At 42.4% G+C, this 21770-nt stretch overlaps 1 protein-coding gene across 8 annotated transcripts in view; it reads right to left on the bottom strand.

The window, feature by feature from the left end:
- LOC115451262 (protein cycle) overlaps positions 1-21770 on the bottom strand; it is a 90699-nt gene that overhangs the window by 2742 nt on the left and 66187 nt on the right. For 4 of the 8 annotated variants that reach the window (XM_037443771.1, XM_037443774.1, XM_037443769.1 and 1 more), the window contains 9 exons: positions 9966-10166; positions 9465-9620; positions 8101-8172; positions 7465-7801; positions 7023-7140; positions 5403-5609; positions 4856-5072; positions 2770-2973; positions 2160-2278 (listed from right to left, as the gene is read on the bottom strand). In XM_037443771.1, coding sequence (XP_037299668.1) covers positions 2160-2278; positions 2770-2973; positions 4856-5072; positions 5403-5609; positions 7023-7140; positions 7465-7801; positions 8101-8172; positions 9465-9620; positions 9966-10166 — 1631 coding nt within the window. Of the gene's footprint in view, positions 1-2159; positions 2279-2769; positions 2974-4855; positions 5073-5402; positions 5610-7022; positions 7141-7464; positions 7802-8100; positions 8173-9464; positions 9621-9965; positions 10167-12944; positions 13240-21770 lie in introns of those variants that run through there. The other 4 variants (XM_037443770.1, XM_037443773.1, XM_037443775.1 and 1 more) reach the window with 3 other exon arrangements.

Below are 21770 nucleotides of genomic sequence, written 5' to 3'. Positions count from 1 at the left end.
GCTCATTCGTACGCCATACTTAAGGTTGATAATGCCGTCAAATATTTTTATTGCTAAAGTCCGTGTTGTACTAATGATCGCTCAATCATGGCCCGCTTGAAGTCAGACACAACGCCCGCGCGCTACTTTAGTGTCCTATATGTAACGGTTAGGTACTTACTCGCCACTCGCGACTCACTTCGAGCCAGCTGTGAGTCGATGCTTGCGTGGTACGAGTTAATGACATATTACGTAGCGCACTAGCTCTGGCACAGTCGCAATTACTAATAGTCTCCGCGAAATGTTACACCGGCGCTTATTAGAAACTGATTGGTTATATTGATTAAATTAAGTGCAAACATGCTAAGAAAACTACCATGATATTATAAAGAGACATTTAAGCACCGTTTTCTCAACAATAGTCAAGCTAAGGTTGTTTTTTTTATTAAATTTAACTTTTGTCAGATTAGAAAATGACGCTTTGTTTATCTGACAACTTGCTGTTTGTTCAACTTTATTTATATGACAGCCAATTAGATTCAAGTTGTATTTCAATATTAGCCAATCACAACGGCCCTATGTCTACGCACTACGAAGGCTGTCATGCCGTCAGCACTGAGAAACAGACTTGTTATCACAGCAATGCTCCGTCTTTAGATAAATAACGTCTATGAATAAAGGGGAAAATTTACTTTTGTTAATTTATTACCAATATAATAATGAGAAGGAAAAATATTTTCTCTGGCGATAGATGTCGTACAACGTGATTTAAAAATATATCCATGACATAATGTTTACATTATTTAAAATGAATATAGTCGGAATATCGTAGTTCCGACGAGCAGAACAAAAGATTACTTGTTAGAGCCGCGCGCGTTTCTGTTTAATTACATCCCAACTTAATGGTTTATTGTTATTAATAATCGTTTTGTAATCTATACTATTATATAAAGCTGAAGAGTTTGTTTGTTTGTTTGTTTGTTTGAACGCGCTAATCTCAGGAACTACCAGTCCAAACTGAAAAATTCTTTTTGCGTTGGATAGCCCTTTGTTCGTGGAGTGCTATAGGCTATATATCATCACGCTATACCCAAAAGAAGCGGAGCAGTAATGGCTAATCTTAGGAACTACCGGTTCGAACTAAAAAAATCTTTTTGTATTGAATAGCCCTTTGTTTTTGGAGTGCTCTAAGTTATATATCATAACGCTATGACCAATAGGAGCGGAGCAGTAATGGCTAATCTCAGGAACTACCGGTTCGAACTGAAAAATTCTTTTTGTGTTGAATAGCCCTTTGTTTTTGGAGTGCTCTAAGTTATATATCATCACGCTATGACCAATAAGAGCGGAGCAGTAATGGCTAATCTCAGGAACTACCGGTTCGAACTGAAAAAATCTTTTTGTGTTGAATAGCCCTTTGTTTTTGGAGTGCTCTAAGTTATATATCATCACGCTATGACCAATAAGAGCGGAGCAGTAATGAAACATGTTGCAAACACGCGGACAATTTATTAGTTTTGAGAGCTTCCGTTGCGTGCGCTGCGTAAACGGTTAAAGTTATGCAACAATGATGTATGACGGGATTGTTCCTCTTAAAAAGTTCTAAAAAATATATTATAAAACATAGTCCCCCGCTGCATCTGTCTGCCTGAACGTGTTAAACTCAAAAACTACCCAACGTATTAAGATGAAATTTGGTATGGAGTCAGTTTGAGACCCTGGGAAGAACGTAGGCTCCCGGGAAACCACTACTTTTATAACGGAAAACTAGCCTGAAAAACTTTATAACGCGTGCGGAGCCGCGGGCAAAAGCTAGTTGTTATATATGATTCTTGCAAATTTTGGATCATAAAACAAATTCTATTGTATTTATTTATGAATATACATATATAATTAACTTTTTACGAAATAAAGATATGAGTGATAAGAGGTGAGTTGTCTTACAAAAAATATTAACAAACTCTATGAATCCTTTTACGTATAAAAATGATCTTTATATAAATTTAAACCCGCGCTAGCACCTAACTCCACAGCAGACAAGTTAGAATTTAATAAAACTCATACTTCCAAAAAAATAATAAACTATGAAATATGCCTACTTAGGTTGGTTATTGTGCTTGTAAACTCTCGCCACAAACTGTGTATGTGTGTATTACAATGTATAATGTGCTTGGGCTCACTTTGTTTGAACATATCAAATGTGGCATCTGCGTTGTCGTCGGTGTGCGCAGGCGCGTGGGACTCCGACAGCACGGTGTTGTTCGCGACCAGGCATTCCACGTCCTTCGTCCATGGGTTCCTGAAATCATGGCCCACATTTCCAGACTCTTGTTCAGTTCCTCTTATTTATTAATAAAACAATGCTTTACAATAAATAAATAAAGTTACGTTATACAGTATTGCTTTGAGAAATTATAAGAGAGCGTATCGATGGTAGGGTTTCTTTCTACATATCTATAGTATGGACATATCGCATTGTAACCACATTGTAAGTGTTTGAATGGAAATAGATATAAATAACACTTTCGAGATACTAATTTTATATGATATTCCCATATTATATTATTTTCATTAAACGTATTAATTGGTGATACTATAAATACCAATTATAAAATAATTTAAATAACCACAGGTTTAATAAAACATCTAGCTGAATTGATCTGTCTTGTACAAGTTTGTGTTGTTTGTTCATATTCTAAGTGTGTCTTTTAATTGAATGAATATGCTATTATATCGGGGCGTATCGTACGTCGTCCAGACATTCGAGAAGGTAAGTTAAATAAAGCGTACTTGAGAGGTTTGAAGTGCGTGTGTATGCGCGCGAGCGAGCCGTCCTTGCGGCGGAAGGAGTAGGGCGGCGTGTGCAGCGCGTCCCGCTGCAGCAGCGCGGCCTTGTGCGTGCGCGCCACCGCGCCCAGCTCCGGCCCCGCCACGTACTCGTACAGGCTCGTGCCCAGCAGCTCCTGCGGCAGGAACCCCAGCGCCAGCGTCACCCTGCACGACGCACGACACACACAAACATAACCCACTTGGAATCCCGACATCGATTGTATAAACCACTATACATATATCTTAAATCAATGCTACGCAGTAATAACATTCTAAACGTTCAAGTTGCTGAACTCAACACAGCTAAAAATATTACAATCTTATTTGATTTCAGGATTTTCCTGTTGCATGTTAAACTTCCAAGGTCCTATAGCAATAAACTGATATATTATTTTGGAGCTATATGATTTTTTTCATTAAAAATAAAAATAATTTCAACAAAAAATTTAATCGCTCAAAAACTACTCAACACCAATAAAATAATTTCACATAATAGGTATATACTGGATACCAATTTTGGAGTCGGTGCCTAATTAAAATTGTTAGTTAAGGTGGTAGCTCAAGGTCCATTTTCATACATTTTGTTTCGGCTTTAATCTGGGTAACTAAACAAGTATTGGCAAGTAAAGAATTTAAATTCACGTCTAGTTAGTGATTAGTTCTCGCAGTTGAAGAAAAACGTAAAAATAATTAATAATCATGGATATTTCGGCCTTTAAAATTTAATATGACGAAATTTTAAAGGCAGAAATATCCATGATTATTAATTATTTTTACATTTTTCTTCAACTGCGAGAACTAATCACTAACTAGACGTGAATTTAAATTCTTTACTTGCCAATACTTGTTTAGTTACCCAGATTAAAGCCGAAACAAAATGTATGAAAATGGACCTTGAGCTACCACCTTAAGCTAGATTTTAAGTGCATAGTCCATCTATGAGCTAATTTTCTTTCATATTAATTAAAAGGAGTAAGTATGCGTTTACTACTAACAAACATACACAGTGAAAAGTGTAATAACAAGCACATTTTAGGTATTTCACCTTTTTTTCCTCTTTTTTCAGGGCAGGCAGCGTAATACACCCACATTTGACCAGCTATACATAATATGCAACAGGGGAAGCACTGCAGTAGTAGATAGTTCAAAAATATAAATATTTCCTTAATAGCTTCCATTTGCTGTGCTGCGGCAGTGTGTTCATCTTCGGTGAGGATCTGACTTGCTGACTTTGTACGCTGGCAGCACATTGTTTTCGTACATTTATTAATGTATTTATCTAGCTTAACTAAGAATTTTAATTAGGCGCCGAATCCAAAATTGGTATTCAGTACACAGGGTGTCCCAGAAAGTAGTGTCAAGCGGAGGTCCAGAGATAGAGCACCCCTTGGGGTATCTGAATATATGTTCTGCGATTTGTCGTAGTTTTCGAGTTATGAATATTTTTCTGAATTTTTGTGAATTTTCAGTTTGAACGATTAACTGTTTCCTTTTTCAAAAAGTAGAAGACTTATTCGAGATTTTTTTATTGCAACTCAATTTCAATTAGTTATACTTTGTTGCTAAAAACAATCAGCTTAGTAACTTTAATGAAAAATATGAAAATGTAGGTGTAAAGTGAAAAACTTACGTTCTATGAATTATAACTGAAATTTTCTTCTTTAAATTTATAAACCTAAACAAGTGACTTCGTGGTTCTCGCGGAAAAAGGAGCCCATAACCATACCATGCCATACCATCGGTTCATAAATGAGCGAGATCTGAGGTAACAAACAGGTGTTGTGGTGTTTTGTCACTTCCTATTATGTTTTATACTTTTTTGTCATTTTTAAGTTTCTACTTATATATCTAAATAATATTAATAACAAATATTATTATTTATGCCGCTTTACTAATATATAAATTTGCATGCTGTGGTCTCCTATAATTGAAGAGGCACATCATAATACAAATGCAACGACATTGTATTTATTATATGCCGTGTAGCCTTCGTTGGAGGTCCTTAAATAAATAAATAAATATAAAAAAAGTGATACAATGAGTTCACCTTTGATCAACAAAGAGAAACTTCCCGTCGGTGGTGTGTCGCGAGACATACTGCAGCCGTCGCGCGGCGGGCGCAGCGGGGGTGGGGCCCAGGTCCGCCAGCGCACGCCCCACCGCCACCAGGCACGACAGGTTGCACGCGTCGCCCTCCTCGCCGCCCTCCGCCGCGCTCGCCGCGCCCTCCGACATCTCCGCCGGCGCCCACGACTTCAAGTACCCTGCACGCCACACACCACGTCAACTAAATAACTACTCTCTTACTGACCACAAAACTGTCAAGCGTTACTGGCCCGTGGACAAGCATCGTGTACAACAACATCGTGTCGATCAACGGATTATACTTTAAGTGAAACTGCGAAACTCGCCATCGCCACCTTTACTCGTTTTAAAGGATCATTCCACTGGTTAGATGAACCGAAACAAATTTAAAGACTAATCTTAGAATACGCTTAGCTGAGATAATGCCTCGCAGCCTGGCAAGCGACCACACGTGAGTGGCGTGTCGTAGGTATCGTGCAGTCTGCGCTGGCTGTACGAGCCGCACTCACCTGTACACTGCACCACACAGTACTTCTTCTCGGACTGCTTCTTGCGCATCTTGGAGTTGTTCTCGGTCTCCTCCTTAACCGGCATGGCTGTCTGCGCGTGCGGCTCGGGCGGCGCCTTGCACTTGATGCGGCAGAAGAAGGAGCGGCGCGCGCCGGGGCACAGCCGCGACGCGCCCGCCACCACGTCCGACTTCACCGGCAACATCGCTGCACACGCACACTGTTCACACTCCGCGCTCCGACGCGGCTCCATTACACACACTCTACACTATAGACAGCCGCTGACTAGACTATAATCAACGTTTAGACTGTGTGTAATGACAATATCACGCCAATTTATGTGCTTTAAGTCAGCAAAGTCGGCCCGACGGGAATATCAATATAAAACACTGCTATTTGAAAACGCTGCGTCACTCCATTGGTCTAAATTTGCGGTTCATTAAAGGACAGCCACTACCACTGACTACTTACACAAACATAATGGTACAACTGCTTTAAATCAGCGAGCATGATGATCGATAACACGATCAAACGACATGTAAATTACCGTGTAATATGTGCAATGATTATTATAAATTATGGATATTCGAATACCATGTGCACCTTATAGGAAATAAATGAGAAGTAAAAAAACGTTTATGTAATGGTAAGAACGAAAACGCTCATGTTATACGAGTCGCAGCACAGCAGGAACTGTATATCTCAGACAGATAGCTCGCGCCGCCCGGCCAGATGATTAAATAAATGAACAGCAACATGCACACATAGTGGGACTCGAGCAGCGGCAATGCTTTCGCAACAAACAGCGACACACAAATAATACACACACAGGCAGAGATCGCGAGCGAGAGATACAGCAGTCGCACTCAGTGTTTACGCGCATTTATTTACTAATCTATATGCTCATGTCTAGACCACTAGTGTGGCGGACAACACTGAACAAAATAACCGGTCAACTCTGCTGGATATTTGTTCCTGAATATGTCAGTATTCAAATAAGTATTATGAATCATATTTTAGTTACTCTATGTCGGCACCGCTGGCATACACAACCACGTTAAACCGCAAGTCTAATGTATTTGTGGCAGCGTTTACCAGCATTGTTTCTACGTAACACGCCGCTGTTGCTATTCTTTGTAACCGGTCTGCTATAACTACTCTACTAGCTTTTTGCATCTCCTATTGATCATTTCATCCACGAAGACGCGCCCCTCTACTTTTCCTAATCGCTTACAATATGTGCAAACAGCACGAGTGAGAGTCGCGGCGGAGAGAATGCCTGTCTAATTGAAATCAGTCCCATTGCCCGCGCTATCTCGCAATACCCCCGCTAAAAAGTGGTAGGGCGCGTCTTGGTGGAAGAAACGACCTATATTTTTTCTATCAACACAATAGCTTATTCACCGCTCGTGACTACTTTCAAGCCGGTCGTAAAGATGGGCGGCAGCAGTAGAACATTTTAAAAAGATAAACAATTTAAACGTTCAGGACATTACGAGAATGTTAGGCGATTTTTAAGCGCTATGCACGTGTGCATTCTCTGAGGCCCCGGTGCAGTGGTATCTAGACGCGTATATGTTCTGTGCGTGTAGGTACTGCTATGTGATACATAGTACTAACTCTTGGCGTCAATGAGGCGCTCTCGCGGGCTGAGATCCGACGAGGACAGCTGCTCCTTCACCTTGGCCACGTCCTTCGGGTGCAGGATGTCGAACAGGCTCTGCCCCAGCAGCTCCGACTGGAATCATCCACGCATACAAAGCTATAGTTCTGTTCATTGTCTACATTCGTTGAAATAAATAGCATGTTGGTGGTTGGTGGGAGAGTTCTCGATATATTAGTGTTAGCATATGGACGACTTGGACGTATGCACACATAGTAAAACCTCACCACGCGGTCGCGTTTCAAAATCAACTTTTTTATGTGAAAGGAGGACAATTGGCATAATCCTTCTGATTGCCAAGGAGCCATCATAGTGCGATGGTTGACATCACAATTAGTGCACATTTTGTGTGCCATCAGATCCACTGAAGATAAAGCTAGAACTGTTAGAGTGTCGCACTTGTTCGTAATGTAGCATCTTCTTGACGGAGGCGGAGACGTAGAGCAGCCGTCCGCGGTCGCAGCCGACCACCAGCAGGAAGCAGTCGTGCGCGGCGTGCAGCACGAGCGCGTTGAGCTCGCGCTCGGAGAGGAAGGCGGGGCGCGGGCGCGCGGAGAGCGGGCACGCGGACAGCGCGCCGCGCACCGAGCGCAGGTGCTGCACCGCCATGCGCAGCACCGTCAGCTTGTCCAGCTTGCGCGCCATCGCGCCGCACATCGGCACCATCGCGCTCAGCTCCGAGATGTACGTGTTCATCTTGTCGCGCCGCCGCTTCTCGATCTCGCTGTGGTTCTGTCTGCACACACACCGTTAGTGCGAGAAGCTGCGCGCGCGCACAACTCACCATTATAATACACTATAATACAACGCTCGTGTTCAATACAATATTAGTGTAATTGGTTTATCCGTTCTGATTGAAATAAATAAATCTTGCAAATGATTTACTGGGCCCTTTCTAAACTTGTGTATAAATATGTGCAAGACCAGCTCGGAAACTGCATTAAAATCATCAAAACAATAAGCATGATGCGTGTAATGTGAAGTTGAAGGCGGTGTGACAAGACGTGTAACGCGTTGTCTCCGGGACGTACTCACTTCTTGTCGGGCAGCGTGCGCGAGGAGCGCGAGTCGTCGCCGCCGTCGTCGTCGTACGCGCTCGCCGTGCCGCTGCCGAGGTCACACAACACACATGTCAGTATCGTCAAAACAGTCAACATCTTCAGACAGATAATAAATAATGCTGCAGAATATACCAAGGCTATATGAAATATATTTAATTTGTATGCATCGCTATAAACCGGTTGACTCGAAGTAAAAATTATGAAACATCCGAACAATGTTTGTACAGCCCCTAAAATTTAAAAAGAAAATCATAATCTGTGTTTGCGTTGGGGAGCTATGATACCTACTACAGATAGATACACATTTGAAATCAAAACAGCCCTTTGTTAACGGCAGGGGTAACAATTTACTGCATGCGACGTAGACAATAATTCGTGTACTTGGCCTGTGCCGAGCTGACGTGACGGCGGGCCGATAAGTCTGAGCCCAACTCGAATAATTCTGTGCGTCAAGCGAGCTTCGCGATCGATTTACTTGTCGTGCGTCTGATCATGTAACTATCCATGCCCATGGTAACGAAACACTGCTCGGCTCCGGGGTGGGCAACGATTACATAATCCCAGCGGTAGGGACGCAGGTGGCAATCAGTAAGAAAAATACTTTTTATTTGACACGTTTATGGCCACAGCACTGCCGCCGAAAAGTCAAAGTCAAAAGTCTTACTACTACAATATATACAGGGTGTCCCAGAAAATAGTGTCAAGCGGAGGTCCAGAGATAGAGCACTCCTTGGGGTATCCGAATCACCCCCATGTATATTCCGCGATTTTTCATAGTTTCCGAGTTATAAATATTTTTCTGAATTTTTGAGAATTTTCGATTCGAACGATTAACTGTTTCCTTTTTCAAAAAGTAGAAGACTGATTCGACATTTTTTTATTGCAACTAAATTTCCATTAGTTGTACTTTTTTTGCTAAAAACAATCAGCTTAGTAACTTTTCGTGATTCTAAGGTAGGTTAAAAATTCCTCCAGACTCTCAACTTACATATTCATTAAAAAAACAAGGTCCTTGGTCAAAAGAGAAACAAAGATATAGAGAAAGAAAGTTATAAAAACATAGGAAATGTACAGAAGTGGTCTTGTACATCATAACATACTGTGCCAACAAATACGACACTCACATGCGAAGTTTTGCACTAATTGGATGTGACACAAAGGGCTCAGCATCAAATTACGATATTAAATCCCTAACGGTGAAATCCGACGACGAACAAAAGATAATATGGGAGAGTTCGTTATAGGATTCAAATAGATTTGGGCAGGCCATGGAGCTAGGTGAAGTATTGACTGCTGGAGTAAGGCGTTCACTAGGTGGTGGCCAAGTGGTGAACTCACTATGATGATGACTTTCGCTTGCGCGTGGCGCTGGCAGGCGTGGGTGTGACGGCGGCGGCGGGCGCGGCGAGCGGCGGCGCGGACAGCGGCGCTGGCAGCGGGGCGGGCAGCGGTGCCTCGCACCCCGGCATCTCGAACCCCGCCTCCGAACCGCTGCTGCCAAACAAAAACCACCATCAATCGTTTTAACAGTACCTCCCATGTTAAACTATAACAATAAAAGCGAAAACCTTATCAATTTACACCATATCATTAAATTATTACAGTAAAATGCTTTATGTGGTAAGACTGATGAGTGGTTTATGCTGGCTGTTTGTGTGACGACGCTCTCTTTAGTAATTTACTACGACGCGAATCTAATTTTATGGCCAGTTTTGGAAATACGCTACATAAAAAGATGAGTGCATTGGTTCAATTGCGCTGGCGCAATAAATTACTTTAGTTATTCATATTATTGAGGTGTGGCGCTGTGCGGTAAATTGGTCACGATAAGCAACTCACTAGTGTGGGGCCTTTCTCTTGCGTGGGTCGTGGTGTTGGTGATGCTGGTGCAGCGGTGCATGGGGCTGGTGCGGCGCGTGCGGCGGGTGCGCGGCCACCAGCGCGCCGGAAGAGTCGCACATGCCGCCCGCGTTGCTGCCGCCGCCGCCACCGCCTCCTTCCGCCGTCATCTCGTACACTTGTGCCGCGCTCGGGTGCGTACTGCACAACACACCACACATGATCAACACTCGCCGCGTGGTACGCAACAGAACGACCGCTGGCTCGCAATATTTAAAATCATACTAAAATACGACAGCAGCGGGTAGCGCCCACGGAGGCCGTACAAACTGAACTCGTGCAACTGTTACGCCACCAACAAGGTAAGGCAAAGTAAACGCTTTGAAAGCTGAATGTAGAGGCAAGCTTTTTTTCAGTCGGTTTATATATTTATTGTATGAAACGCAAACGGTTACAACTTACGAGTCGCTGATGAGGTTTCGCCAACCCTATCATCTATGCTCACAGCTATGACTGTGCAATTAAATTATAGTAATTTAATTTTGTTATTTAATTACAACATTAATTTCATAGTGTTATCGTGCATTGCATCGGGAACGAATAAAACACGAATAATTACCAACACAACTCCCGCACCAGTCACAGTCTCATGTACGTTGATGGCATATATTGTAAAATTTCACTCAAGTGGGTACCAACTACAGTTAGGCAAACATTTTAAACTCAACTAAACACACACTTCGTTCTACTTTTGCGGACACCTGCACCTGTTAGTTGGGTGTCGCTCTTTCAGACTTAGTGTGATAGGCAGCTCTACACGCGTGAAACTGTACAAATTATTCCACTATGTATTTTTCGGAAACAGAGCAGCTTTTTGTTAATGCAGTCAGATGTGCCTGTTTTTACTTCCTACATACATTAAAACATCGTCACAAACTCGTAAGTATATCTAGGTCTAATTATAGAAGTATTTCAATAGCTCATGCCTCATACTAAAATTCATGTCTAAGCTCACCCAGCGGTGACAGTATAGACTCCTTTACAGTGTTTTGAATAAACAAATATAGTAAATCTTTAAGTTAAGGAGGGTAAGTAAGTGCTTATTGACACAGTAAAATCACATTGTAATATAATAAGTAGCTATAAGTCTAAACCCAGATTAACCGGCAACTGTTGTGAAGGATTTACCGTTCAGTGCTAATGCTTGCTAGAGCTATGTGCAAAGTTACTGGAGTCGTAGATGTAAAAGAAAAAAGTGAAAGTTTCCACAAAATAAATATTAATAAAAAGTAATTATAGTTTTACGCGTCCTAAGGCCAGTACCTACTTCTAATCTAAGAGAATACGTCGCTGCGGCAACATCATACTTTCAGTCAGAAATACACTCACGTACACGCCATTTTCGCATTAAACTACAAAATGATCAAATAATCAGAAAACTAAAACCAGGATTTTTGGTGAAAATATTCCTTATTAATGGATGATTTTTGGCACAATGTCAGCTAAGGTGAAGCCGCGTATGTTGTTTCATTTAGTAACGCCATGTCAAAATGATCCTGTATACATTTACATAAATGAACTTCATTATCGTTGATGTCTCATCCTCTCCCAGTGACCGTCCTGAGCCGAGGAGCGTAACTCGTTAGTGTGTCGCCCTCAGCATGGTCGCTTTATTTTCAAGGGTTGCGAAGGCCTACAGCGTTCTCCCACAAGTCCGGTGTGTTTGTATAAGCCGGCCTTTGCCAGGTTAACGAATGTAGGATAACAAAGGAAATTAAAAAATAATAATTAAATTCAAGTGAAGAGTGTGTTGTAGTTGTATTGATATTAGGTATTTCTGCTTAGTATCAGCCTGAAGATTGAGATATAGGGACAGGATCGCCCCCTATCCCATTACGAGATGTACAAGTGACTGCCTGAGTTGTATCTCTGCCTGCCCCTTCGGGGACATAGACGTGGTATTGTTGTTTGTTTGTTTTATCATAAATAGTTTAAAGTACCACCATTAGTACCACACAAATTCTTGATACGGTTTTAATCAATCATTCATAACGGCTACGGTGATGACGATTACACTTTTTGTGAAAGGAAATAGGTGACTTATACTCAGATGCAGGTGTCGAGAAAGGGATATTACTAGGAGATTTAGCAAGATTTTACAGAACGATTAGCGTTATCCAGCCTAATATCTCGCAGCTGTTATCCGGAACATACACCGGATCACCTAGATGCCGGATACTTACAAGATATCTGTTTCAACTCTAGAACTAGAGTACCACTTTTGTCACTCTTCGACTTTTTAAAATTTGACGTTCTTTTTGTTGCGCTTTAAACATATAATATTCATTAAGAGAGGTCTTTCGAGACTCTACCATGGAAGTAGATATCAAGAAGTTGAAGACGTAATATCCTGCGACACTAAGGTTTGTTTGGGACAGTCAGTCCCGGATGTCTGGGAGTCATCCATCACCAACCAGACGGATGTCAATCCGTCTGGTTGGTGATGATATTTGATATATGACTTCTTCTAATACAACATGATAAAGGCTAATTGCTGTTGTACCGTGTTTTATTAGTGCTAACGTCCAATATGTGCAGCTGTAGAGTGAAGTGCGCGCCGCGAATCACGACTAGGTACCTACCTAATTGTTAATGACGTCATAGCCATCCGGCACACCTTCAGCGCTGCAACGTACGTGCGCTGCACTCGACACTCACACACGCGCATTGCACACAGTATGGAAGTGTAACGCAGTAGATATGTAATATAATTAGCGATAGGCGGCAGAGCTCGCTCTGTTTACAAGGTCAACGCGATGCGATGCGACGCCGCGCGCTGTGATGACTTCCGGGTTTATTACACGCAATATTATTCAATCGTTATTAATCGAGATTTTGGATGGTGCTCATTAAGATAGTATTTATATTGATAAGGAATATAACTTAAAAAAAAAACAGTTGTAAAATGATTAATCTCACGTCAGATAAGCGGTGTGGGAGCCCGTGCCCGGTGCAAGGCCTCATGTGAGTGAGCCGCACCGAGCCGCTGCTGCACTCGGGATATAATTGCACGACGAGTACTAATTGACCGCTCGTCGTACAAGGTCGGCGGCTCGCATCGTCGTAGAACAGATCAACGAATGTGCGTCTGACACTTTATTTCTGCTTTGTTGTTCGTCTATCAGATCGGAGCGGAGTGTATGTGTTAGAAACAAGGATTGCGTGGCGTGGCACAGGACGGTGCGTGACTGGCGCGTGTGCCGCGCTGTGTGAGTGCCGAGTGGTCGGTTATCGGGCGGTGACGTCAGCGGATGTGCAGCGGGTGTAGTGTGGGCAGCGGGCGCACTCGCAGCCGCTACAAGTTCAGTGGGTCAGCGGGCCGTGTGCGCAGATCATCGACTTGCATAATGCACGCGTGCCTGGAGACCGGTCACGGGACCAATGCCACGGTCACCGACTAGAGGTTTTGTTGTTTACCGTTCGATGCTGTTAGGATAATATATATATTTTTATTATTTTAAATGACGAGACGAGCTTGCCGTTCGCCTGATTGTAAGCGATACGGCGGCCCAGAAACAGTAGAAACACCAAGTGTTAATATTTTATTACATTTCCATACAAATCTGGAATAAAGATTATTGTTTCATTTTTAATTATCAAACTATAATAGTTAATTGTAGTGTTATCATCTTTGTTAGTTATTGAATCAATGATAATTTTTTCAGCAAGACCGTGGAACACTCGGCTGTCGCGGTCTAGCTCTGTAATTGAAGAGTAGACAAATCTGTCTGTACCGCGGCGCGTTAAACACGTGTAGGAGAGCGGAAAGTAATCAGCGACTATTTAAATTAAACTATTTTACAGAATTTATCGCGGTTTTAATATTTCACTTTTCTCCCGACGTTTCGAAAACTTTGCAGCCTTCATGGTCACGCGGGGTCCCCCCCGATAAAACCACGTGATAAAATCAGTAAAATAGTTTAATTTAAATGTCTAACATTCGCGTAAACATCATTAATGAGCGGTTAACTTGACTGATTCCGGTGGTAAACTCTTGTTGGCCTATAGTCGCTGTCGCCCCTCGCAGCGCTGTTCTTAGGGTTGTGGCTGCAGTAACTCCCGTGATGGCAAGTCAAACGTGTGCGTGAGTCCGCCTGAGAAGGCACCACCGTACACCCGCCGCTAACGCGAACATTATTATTATTAGCTCAACTAGTATAAAAATTCTACTGTGCTTTATGTCCTAGTATCAAATTTTAAACGATGGCCAATCTAGACTCACGAAGTGGGGCAACAATCTTGCGACTTGTGTGTAAAATAGCAGCTAAGCTGCGGTTTAACGCCACTTGTCTGTCACACTGTTGTACCACACTGGTCAAGCTGCCCTTGCATGCTAAAGACGAATCTGTCCAGAGTATGTCTTTACGACTCAGATGGCAAACACACATCTATCTTTAGTAAGATATTAGGTATGTAACTGGAGTGTCGGCGGACGGCGCGGCGTCACAATCTTATATGGCGGTTGTGGTTGGCGCACCGCAGCGGTACATTTCTAGTCTTTACACGCGGAAGCCCGGCGACCTTGCACCACGAGCTCCCCCCGCCGCGCTGCCACATAGCCACACCTCCCACCACCGCACGCGCCGCCGCCCCGCGCGGGCCTGCCATATCGCGATTGGATTGTATGCACGTACGATGGCGCCGGCGACGCGACCATTTCCACACATAGCAACTGAAATAATAACTCTATATACAAAAAGACATTCCACACATCTGTGCTGCAGCTCCAGAAGGAACACTCCAAATTATCTTTACATAGGCACTGCTTACCCTTTTATTTCATGGAGCTCTAAAAATTATAATCAGTGTCTTGAGAAATATACATTATAACCTGCGGGGCGAAATGACAAGACTGTGTCAATGGATATTAAAACATCGGTGTAAAATCAAACTGCATGAATTCATCGAGCTGATAAAAGAGGAATGATAATTCAATGATCCAGGATTCTTTAGCATGGCAATGAAGACATTAATCTAACTGATGGATGAAGATAATATCTGATATTTATCATGAAATGAGTAGACGTTATTTTTGCTTTTTAAAGAATCTGCATGTAATCTGATACATTATGAAGAATAGAAGACATGGAAGGCACACAAACCGTATAAGACGTGTATAAACATAGGCATAGTCTTTAGGCCTACCTTTACCGTCACATTGTTCATACGATGTAGAGCAGGTGCTCCACGTACCTACCTAAGTGAGTGTCTTAGAAGTGTTAGCTCTACACCTTTTCCTTTATTACGTATTTGGTGCTAGGAATATATAATAAAAAAGATCTTTCGGAAACGAATGCTTGTTAGGCACACTTAAACGCTTGGAAACGCTGCGGAACGTAACAACGCTGAGGAAACAAGGCGTGTGTGCGGTGCCTCTCCGGCACGCGGCAGGTGGTCAATGGTGAAGTGATTCTCGTCGCCGGCAGATTGTAGGCACCTCAGACGAATGGCGCGCCGTGATGTCACTGCGTGCATCTTCCACACTGCACAATTACTGTGCCACAAAGGATGCCAACGCTGAGATCTATTGTTTACAAACTGCAATGACCACTCGGATGACTCTTAGTCGCAATTAGATCACCGGGGCTGAATGTTATATCTAAAATAAAATGGTTGTTTCGGAGAAACTTTTGTATTTGCATATTTAGGATAAGTAATTTATCTAAAAAAATATTTGATTATAGTTTTGGTCCAGAAGTGGAGCAGCAACTTTTGCAGGAGCGTTTACTTACAATCAGTTGGTTCGATAGTTGTTTGTACAAAAACAACATTTTGTCCATTCTACACGTATTATTACGCAATAGTTTTTGTGTTCTTATATTATGTATATTATGTGGTTATTGAATATTCATCAGATAACTTTACGACTAAGGCTCCAATGTTTCACTTTGTAAACATTCAAGTGTTCGCAACTACATTGACCCATGCTAAAATCTATGTCCTTTAAGGAAAGAGAAATGGATTAGGAACCGAAGGGGACGCTCAGACTACCCTGCGGCAGGTGTTTGTTTGATACAAGACTTTTAATGTGACTGTGTGTGTGTTTATGCGACTTTCATTTTTACGGTGTGGCGAGCTGGGAGCTCTAGTGGCAGAATGGCGCAACAGCAGACTCATGATCAATTACTTTTTGTAAACCGATGGCTCCGAGTGACTCATCATTTGAGTTGCTATTATTTTTATACGGGACATGGTAATACCAATTAAGGAAGTTGTGGCGCTCGTGAACACACGGCACATGTTGACACTTTACGAGAGCAGATTAGGCATAAACATACAGGGTAATTGTTAGGCGTCCGGAAGCAGGTATGTGTGCTGTAGCTGGTGAGAGGAGCATCTTATTCTACCCGAACATTACCGCTCGTGGCCATTCACATTGAAATATAAAGAGGTAAGGATTTTTTGGCCGCCAGTAAACACATTGATGCTTCACATTGCGGCCTTTTCACACCGGCTTTTTATGGGCGAGTGGCGCCGCCCGCCTGGAGTTTAATTTATGGGGTAGGCATAGATGTTTCCACCAATGAAACAATCCTAAACCTCCACCAACTATACATAAGTACTTATTTCACTAATCTAAAATATACCACAGCTGTGCAAAGGCCGACATTTCAGACAATAGGCTGTTTGTGCGCACAGCCATCTGAAGTACACAGACTGCGTCGTTTGAGTACTACCACACAGCAGTACGATAGTGGTGGCAGGATAAGCGCCATGCAATAATGCTTTGCTTTATGACCGAGTCTAGGGCAGGATTGAATTGATCGGCATCTGTGGAACTTCCCACTAAGTAAACGATTCTTCTTGTAATTTAATTGAACTCTGTTGGGTAGGTTGGTATTCGACTGCTAAAACTATATCGATTGATGCACTAGAAGAGTGGCCTTAGTAAGTTCCATGTGACAAGCGTATGCCGTGTGCGCTCATGTATATCGGATCGCATTCTAAGCGACCCTGCGCGTATCATTTCCGCGTTCACAACTGCGTATTACCCTATCCTATTTCGACGCGCCCATACCACACGTCGTGGTATATACAGTCCAAAGGTATCATACTTTTCTTAAGTACACGCCACTCAGTATATGTCATGTCGATGTCCATGTCGCCCTGCAGGCCCGCATATTTAGTAAGACAAAAAAGGTCCTCAGCTAAGATACCCAAAACATCTCGCTTAAAATTGTCAGAAAGTTGACGTTATTCTGTGCCTATGCGGCCTATCGACATATCTAACACTAAAACGATTTCCACCGAAACTGAGTATGTCGGCTTACTGCGACTGAACATACAGAAGACCATCACTATGTAGAGTCTGTGCTCCCGCATAGGTATTTGTACCAAAAGTCATTAAAGATACTTTACGGAGTGTTGGTGGCAAGCTACCAAGTGGGCGTGCACACTAGGCGTGCCGGCGTGCCAACAGCAAGAGTCGCGAGATGCCGTCACCGGGCCGGCCAGCAGCGGTCCCGGGCCCGGATGACGCACGCGGTGCGTGTTGGCACGCTGGGCGGGCCGGTGGGCGGGCCGGGAGCACGCCCCGCCGCGCCCCACACCGCGCCCCCCGCGCCCGCAACACAATGCGGTGACTAAGCGTTGCCCGAATTGTACTCTCCAATGGCCGTGAGGTCAACTAGCGCTATCGCACGCGACGCCACTCGCCCGCGTCAGGCCCGCTACGTCGTTACTTGGGTTTCTGTGAGAGATATTCTAACCCCAGTATTATGTATTAATTGTAAATGAAATTATAATATGTACATTTTCATATATTCTTTTATTACAATGAAAAACGTCAATCAGACATCTATTTACTTTTTAGTGACCAAAGAGTGGCCATGAACACAACACCCCACTGCAGACGTGCCTCTACTAATGACAGGCCTCTCCGTCGTACCGGTGATCTCTCTTGTAAATTTTGTATAAATGTCATCACGGGCTGTTTTTCTGATTTAAATTAAGTGATAAACAATTAAAAACGAATACACAAGTAATTGGAGAAGTCAGAAACGCATGTTTAGAGATCGAAAGCAAGAGTCCGGCTAGGCGGTTCGTAATACTTTCTGCTAGGCTGTCGCTAGTTTTTTAGTTTGAAAGTAAACACGACCCTTTACAGCGCTGTGTCCCCATGCGGTCGACACATGCTCGTGACTTAATCGGGGAGATATCAGTGGTTCGCAATGCTAGGCGAGTTCGTCACACGACCGAGCGCTCCACTCCAGATTGAAGTAGTTTATAATAATATACACGTAACGCAATCACGACACTCCAAGTTTAAGTACATGAGTACTTCTTCACTGCGAATACTTCTTGTTTCTATGTTATTGTATTAGTTCTGAAGAGAGAACCTCGCCAAAAGTATGGTAAACCACTCAGCCTCAGGTCTCAGACGGGCCGATCACAGCAGGTGGTGCACAATGTTCACTTTACGCGCCGTCAGATGAATACAAAGCTTAACAGGTACCGTCGTATCGGCGAATGTGTTATCTTTGGAGCTGATATCTAATCGAAACTGATGCTGCAAATGAGTACCGTGACATGAGCTGCTTGTGAACAGCTGCGCATGGATCGGGCCACATTATTTTTTATTCGACAGGTTGCGATATGTGAACTAAGCCATTTTTTTGCCTCAGGTTACAACTTGTAAAATTTCACCCTTCGCCACTGCTAGAACTGTTAGTTATTAAATTCATTGGCTGTTTTACTGTCAATAGTTAGTTTGTTTTGTTCAGTTCGGGTACTAACTGCGCCGTCATGGCCCATACTACCAGTGAGCATCGATAAAACTTAGCGAGCGCGCTATCCTGTTAGCAAAAACAATCCAATTACACGGATTAACCAGGTCAAGGCGGGGTTTTTATAAAACGCACAAATTAAGTTATTTTTAGTAAAAGTTAACGAATGTATGCGCTGCAATAATTTGTCAAGTGTGTCCCACATTGGCGGGGTCGGTGTCGAACATTCAGGCGCGGCGCGAGGCCGCGGGCGGTGCGCGGCGGGCGCAGCAGGCCCACCGGCTGCAAATTGCTCACACGACGATATTCGCACATCAAACCAGTTCACGTTCATTTACTTAGTCATTATATTTAGTAACTCGGGTATCATACATCAATTATTATTATATTTTTTCGCTAGCTTGCGGCTGCTCGGCAGAAACCACTAGTGCTTTAAACGTGAGGAACTTACCGCGGAAACAACTGTGGCAATTGTTTAGGTATTTTAAACGTCAAGTCCGAAGCTGCCTTCTGACGTCCCAACGTTTGTAACAAACTGCACTTTAAGTAATCTATATCCATGTTCTATTTAAAAATCATAGATTATTAATACCATGAGACATATTTTATATAAGTACCACATCAAAAGTGTATTATATTCAAAATATGTTGCGCATTACATAATTATTCATTATAATGTACCTATTTATGTGCAGGAAATGTAAATATTATTGTAACAGTTTATTTTTTGTCCGAACAGTAATTTAGTTATTTTTTTTAATGTGTGTGTATGTGTGGTCCGTCCGAATACGACGAGCGGCGCGTAATATGAACGAATATGGCAGAGGGCGCGCCACGGCCCGACGGTGCGGCTTTAAGCCCCGCTCGATACGGTCTAACCCGACATTAATTAATTTAACAATAGTACAATTAGAGAAAGCAGCCCTCACTCCGCCACTACTTCAGAAGCTTTACAAACTCTGCGCTGAAGGCTGCCACGATTCGATGCCCTATTTGCCCGATAGGCAACTGCTAAACATTTAATGTCAATTAGTTCCACTGGCGCGGTGTTACAGAATGATCCTGTTACAGAACCATTCACGTCTCAATAAAAACTAAAAAATAGTATTTATTTTATAAGAAGATTCACAACATACTATTCATAATATAAAAATTGTCACCAGTCGAGTAGATCGGGCTCTGTGGCGTACCTTGGGAGAGCCCTGTGTCCAGCAGTGAACTGCAACAGGCTAATATGATGTGATGATGATGTGCATTGGTTGTCTATAAATAATTTACCAAACATACAAATTATTTATAATGTTATACGGGAACATCCGGTTCTTATTCAAATTATACAATTTTGTTTAATTCTATTATACTTGAGAACAAATATTGTATCAATTCAGCTGAGATTTGAGTATTAGTCACAACCTCAGAGGGCTCCCCGCACTGTTGTCGCCCACCGTTCAATTTCTGCAATAAACCTAAGTTCCTAACTCGAAGCCCTACACTGCCACTTGTTAACTCAGGAATATAAAATGTTAATGGAGTTCAGTTTCTCAATAGTTTCGGCAAATCGACGCAGGGATTTGTTATACAATATGTATATTTTGTCTAAAAACCTATTTATACACATGGCAGTTCATGCCTGCTTTTAACTAATAAAAATATACTCAATAAAAATCATTATAAATCTGAAAAAAGTTTCTTAAAAAGGCTTCCAAGGTGTGGGTATTCCATTTTTTTTCGCAAGGAATTCATTTTAGTATCCAGCATTAGTGTGAGGAAGGAAGACACGTATGCCGGGGTAACCAGCGCGTAATAAAATAAACCGTCTCAATGGCATAGTTGTGTTTCGCTCACGATACGACTATCGCGCTGAGGAGTTACACCTCTGAGTACCTCTGAAAAGGGGAAAAGGTGTGATGCTATATATATGTATGTAAGTAAGAAGTAGAGTCAACTAAACGCAACGCAAAAACACAACTAATGTGTTTCGCTCGCAGTACGACTATCGCGCTCAAATGTTACATCTCTGCCTACCCCTGACACGGGGAAAAGATGTTATGCTATATGTATAAGTATGTGAGAAGTACAGTCAACCAAACTCAATGCAAAAACATTACTAAATACGTCACAGGAAAGCTAAATTCGCGATTTAGTTTTCTTGGACGACATAATTATTCTAGTTTTTTTTAATTTTAAAACCAAACTACCGAAGCGAACTTGAAAAAAAAATTATGGGACCAATCTGGAGAGAAATTCTTTCGAATAAAAAAAGAATTTTCCAAATCGGTTCATAAATGAGCGAGTTCTGAGGTAACAAACATATAAAAAAAAATAAAAAAAAAAATCACGTCGAATTGATAACCTCCTCTTTTTTTTGAAGTCGGTTAAAAAGAATTCAAAGATTGATATTTTACGTTCTATTTCATTTCGTTCCTCAAATGTCACTTTAAATCTTAACACCCAGAATGGAATATAATTTTATCATGGCCACGTGTGCTTTCCCTAATTGGGTATAACTATATCTGCCTGAGGGAGCAGACGCGTCCCTTCACAGGAGCTGGCGATGCACCTGTCGCTTCTCGTTACGCGCGACCTGCCACAATTCCAGAACCCTATTAATATTGCGATAAGTGCTGCATAAAGAGATTTCTTTGAAATAGTAAAATGGGACGCGGCTCGCATGCTATTATAATATAAAGCGGATTGTGTAAGCGGCCTATAAACACCTCACATCCATTTCCTGATAGTACAATATCTAAATTACGTATAATATAGCAGCACCGATCCGCTGCAGTGGCTCGTTGCGACGAGTTGTGTTCCTGGAACTCAATATATTTCTATTTACAGTATATTTCTAGCGACGATCTAGACTATAGAAGCTCTTGCTTTCGATGATCTTGAACATTATTAGCATACTTTAGATTACTAGTGTAAAAATAAATAGCACTTTAAACAAGCACAGTCGTGCGTCCGTCCGGTACCCTCGGGTTCAATCGTCAGTCACCGCTCATATAACTGACACGGTCAG

The sequence above is a fragment of the Manduca sexta genome, chromosome 27 (genome assembly GCF_014839805.1).
Source record: "Manduca sexta isolate Smith_Timp_Sample1 chromosome 27, JHU_Msex_v1.0, whole genome shotgun sequence".
Taxonomy (NCBI): Eukaryota; Metazoa; Arthropoda; class Insecta; order Lepidoptera; family Sphingidae; genus Manduca; species Manduca sexta.
The sequence above is the reverse complement of the archived record's forward strand: the minus strand, read 5'-3'. Positions and strand labels throughout refer to the sequence as shown.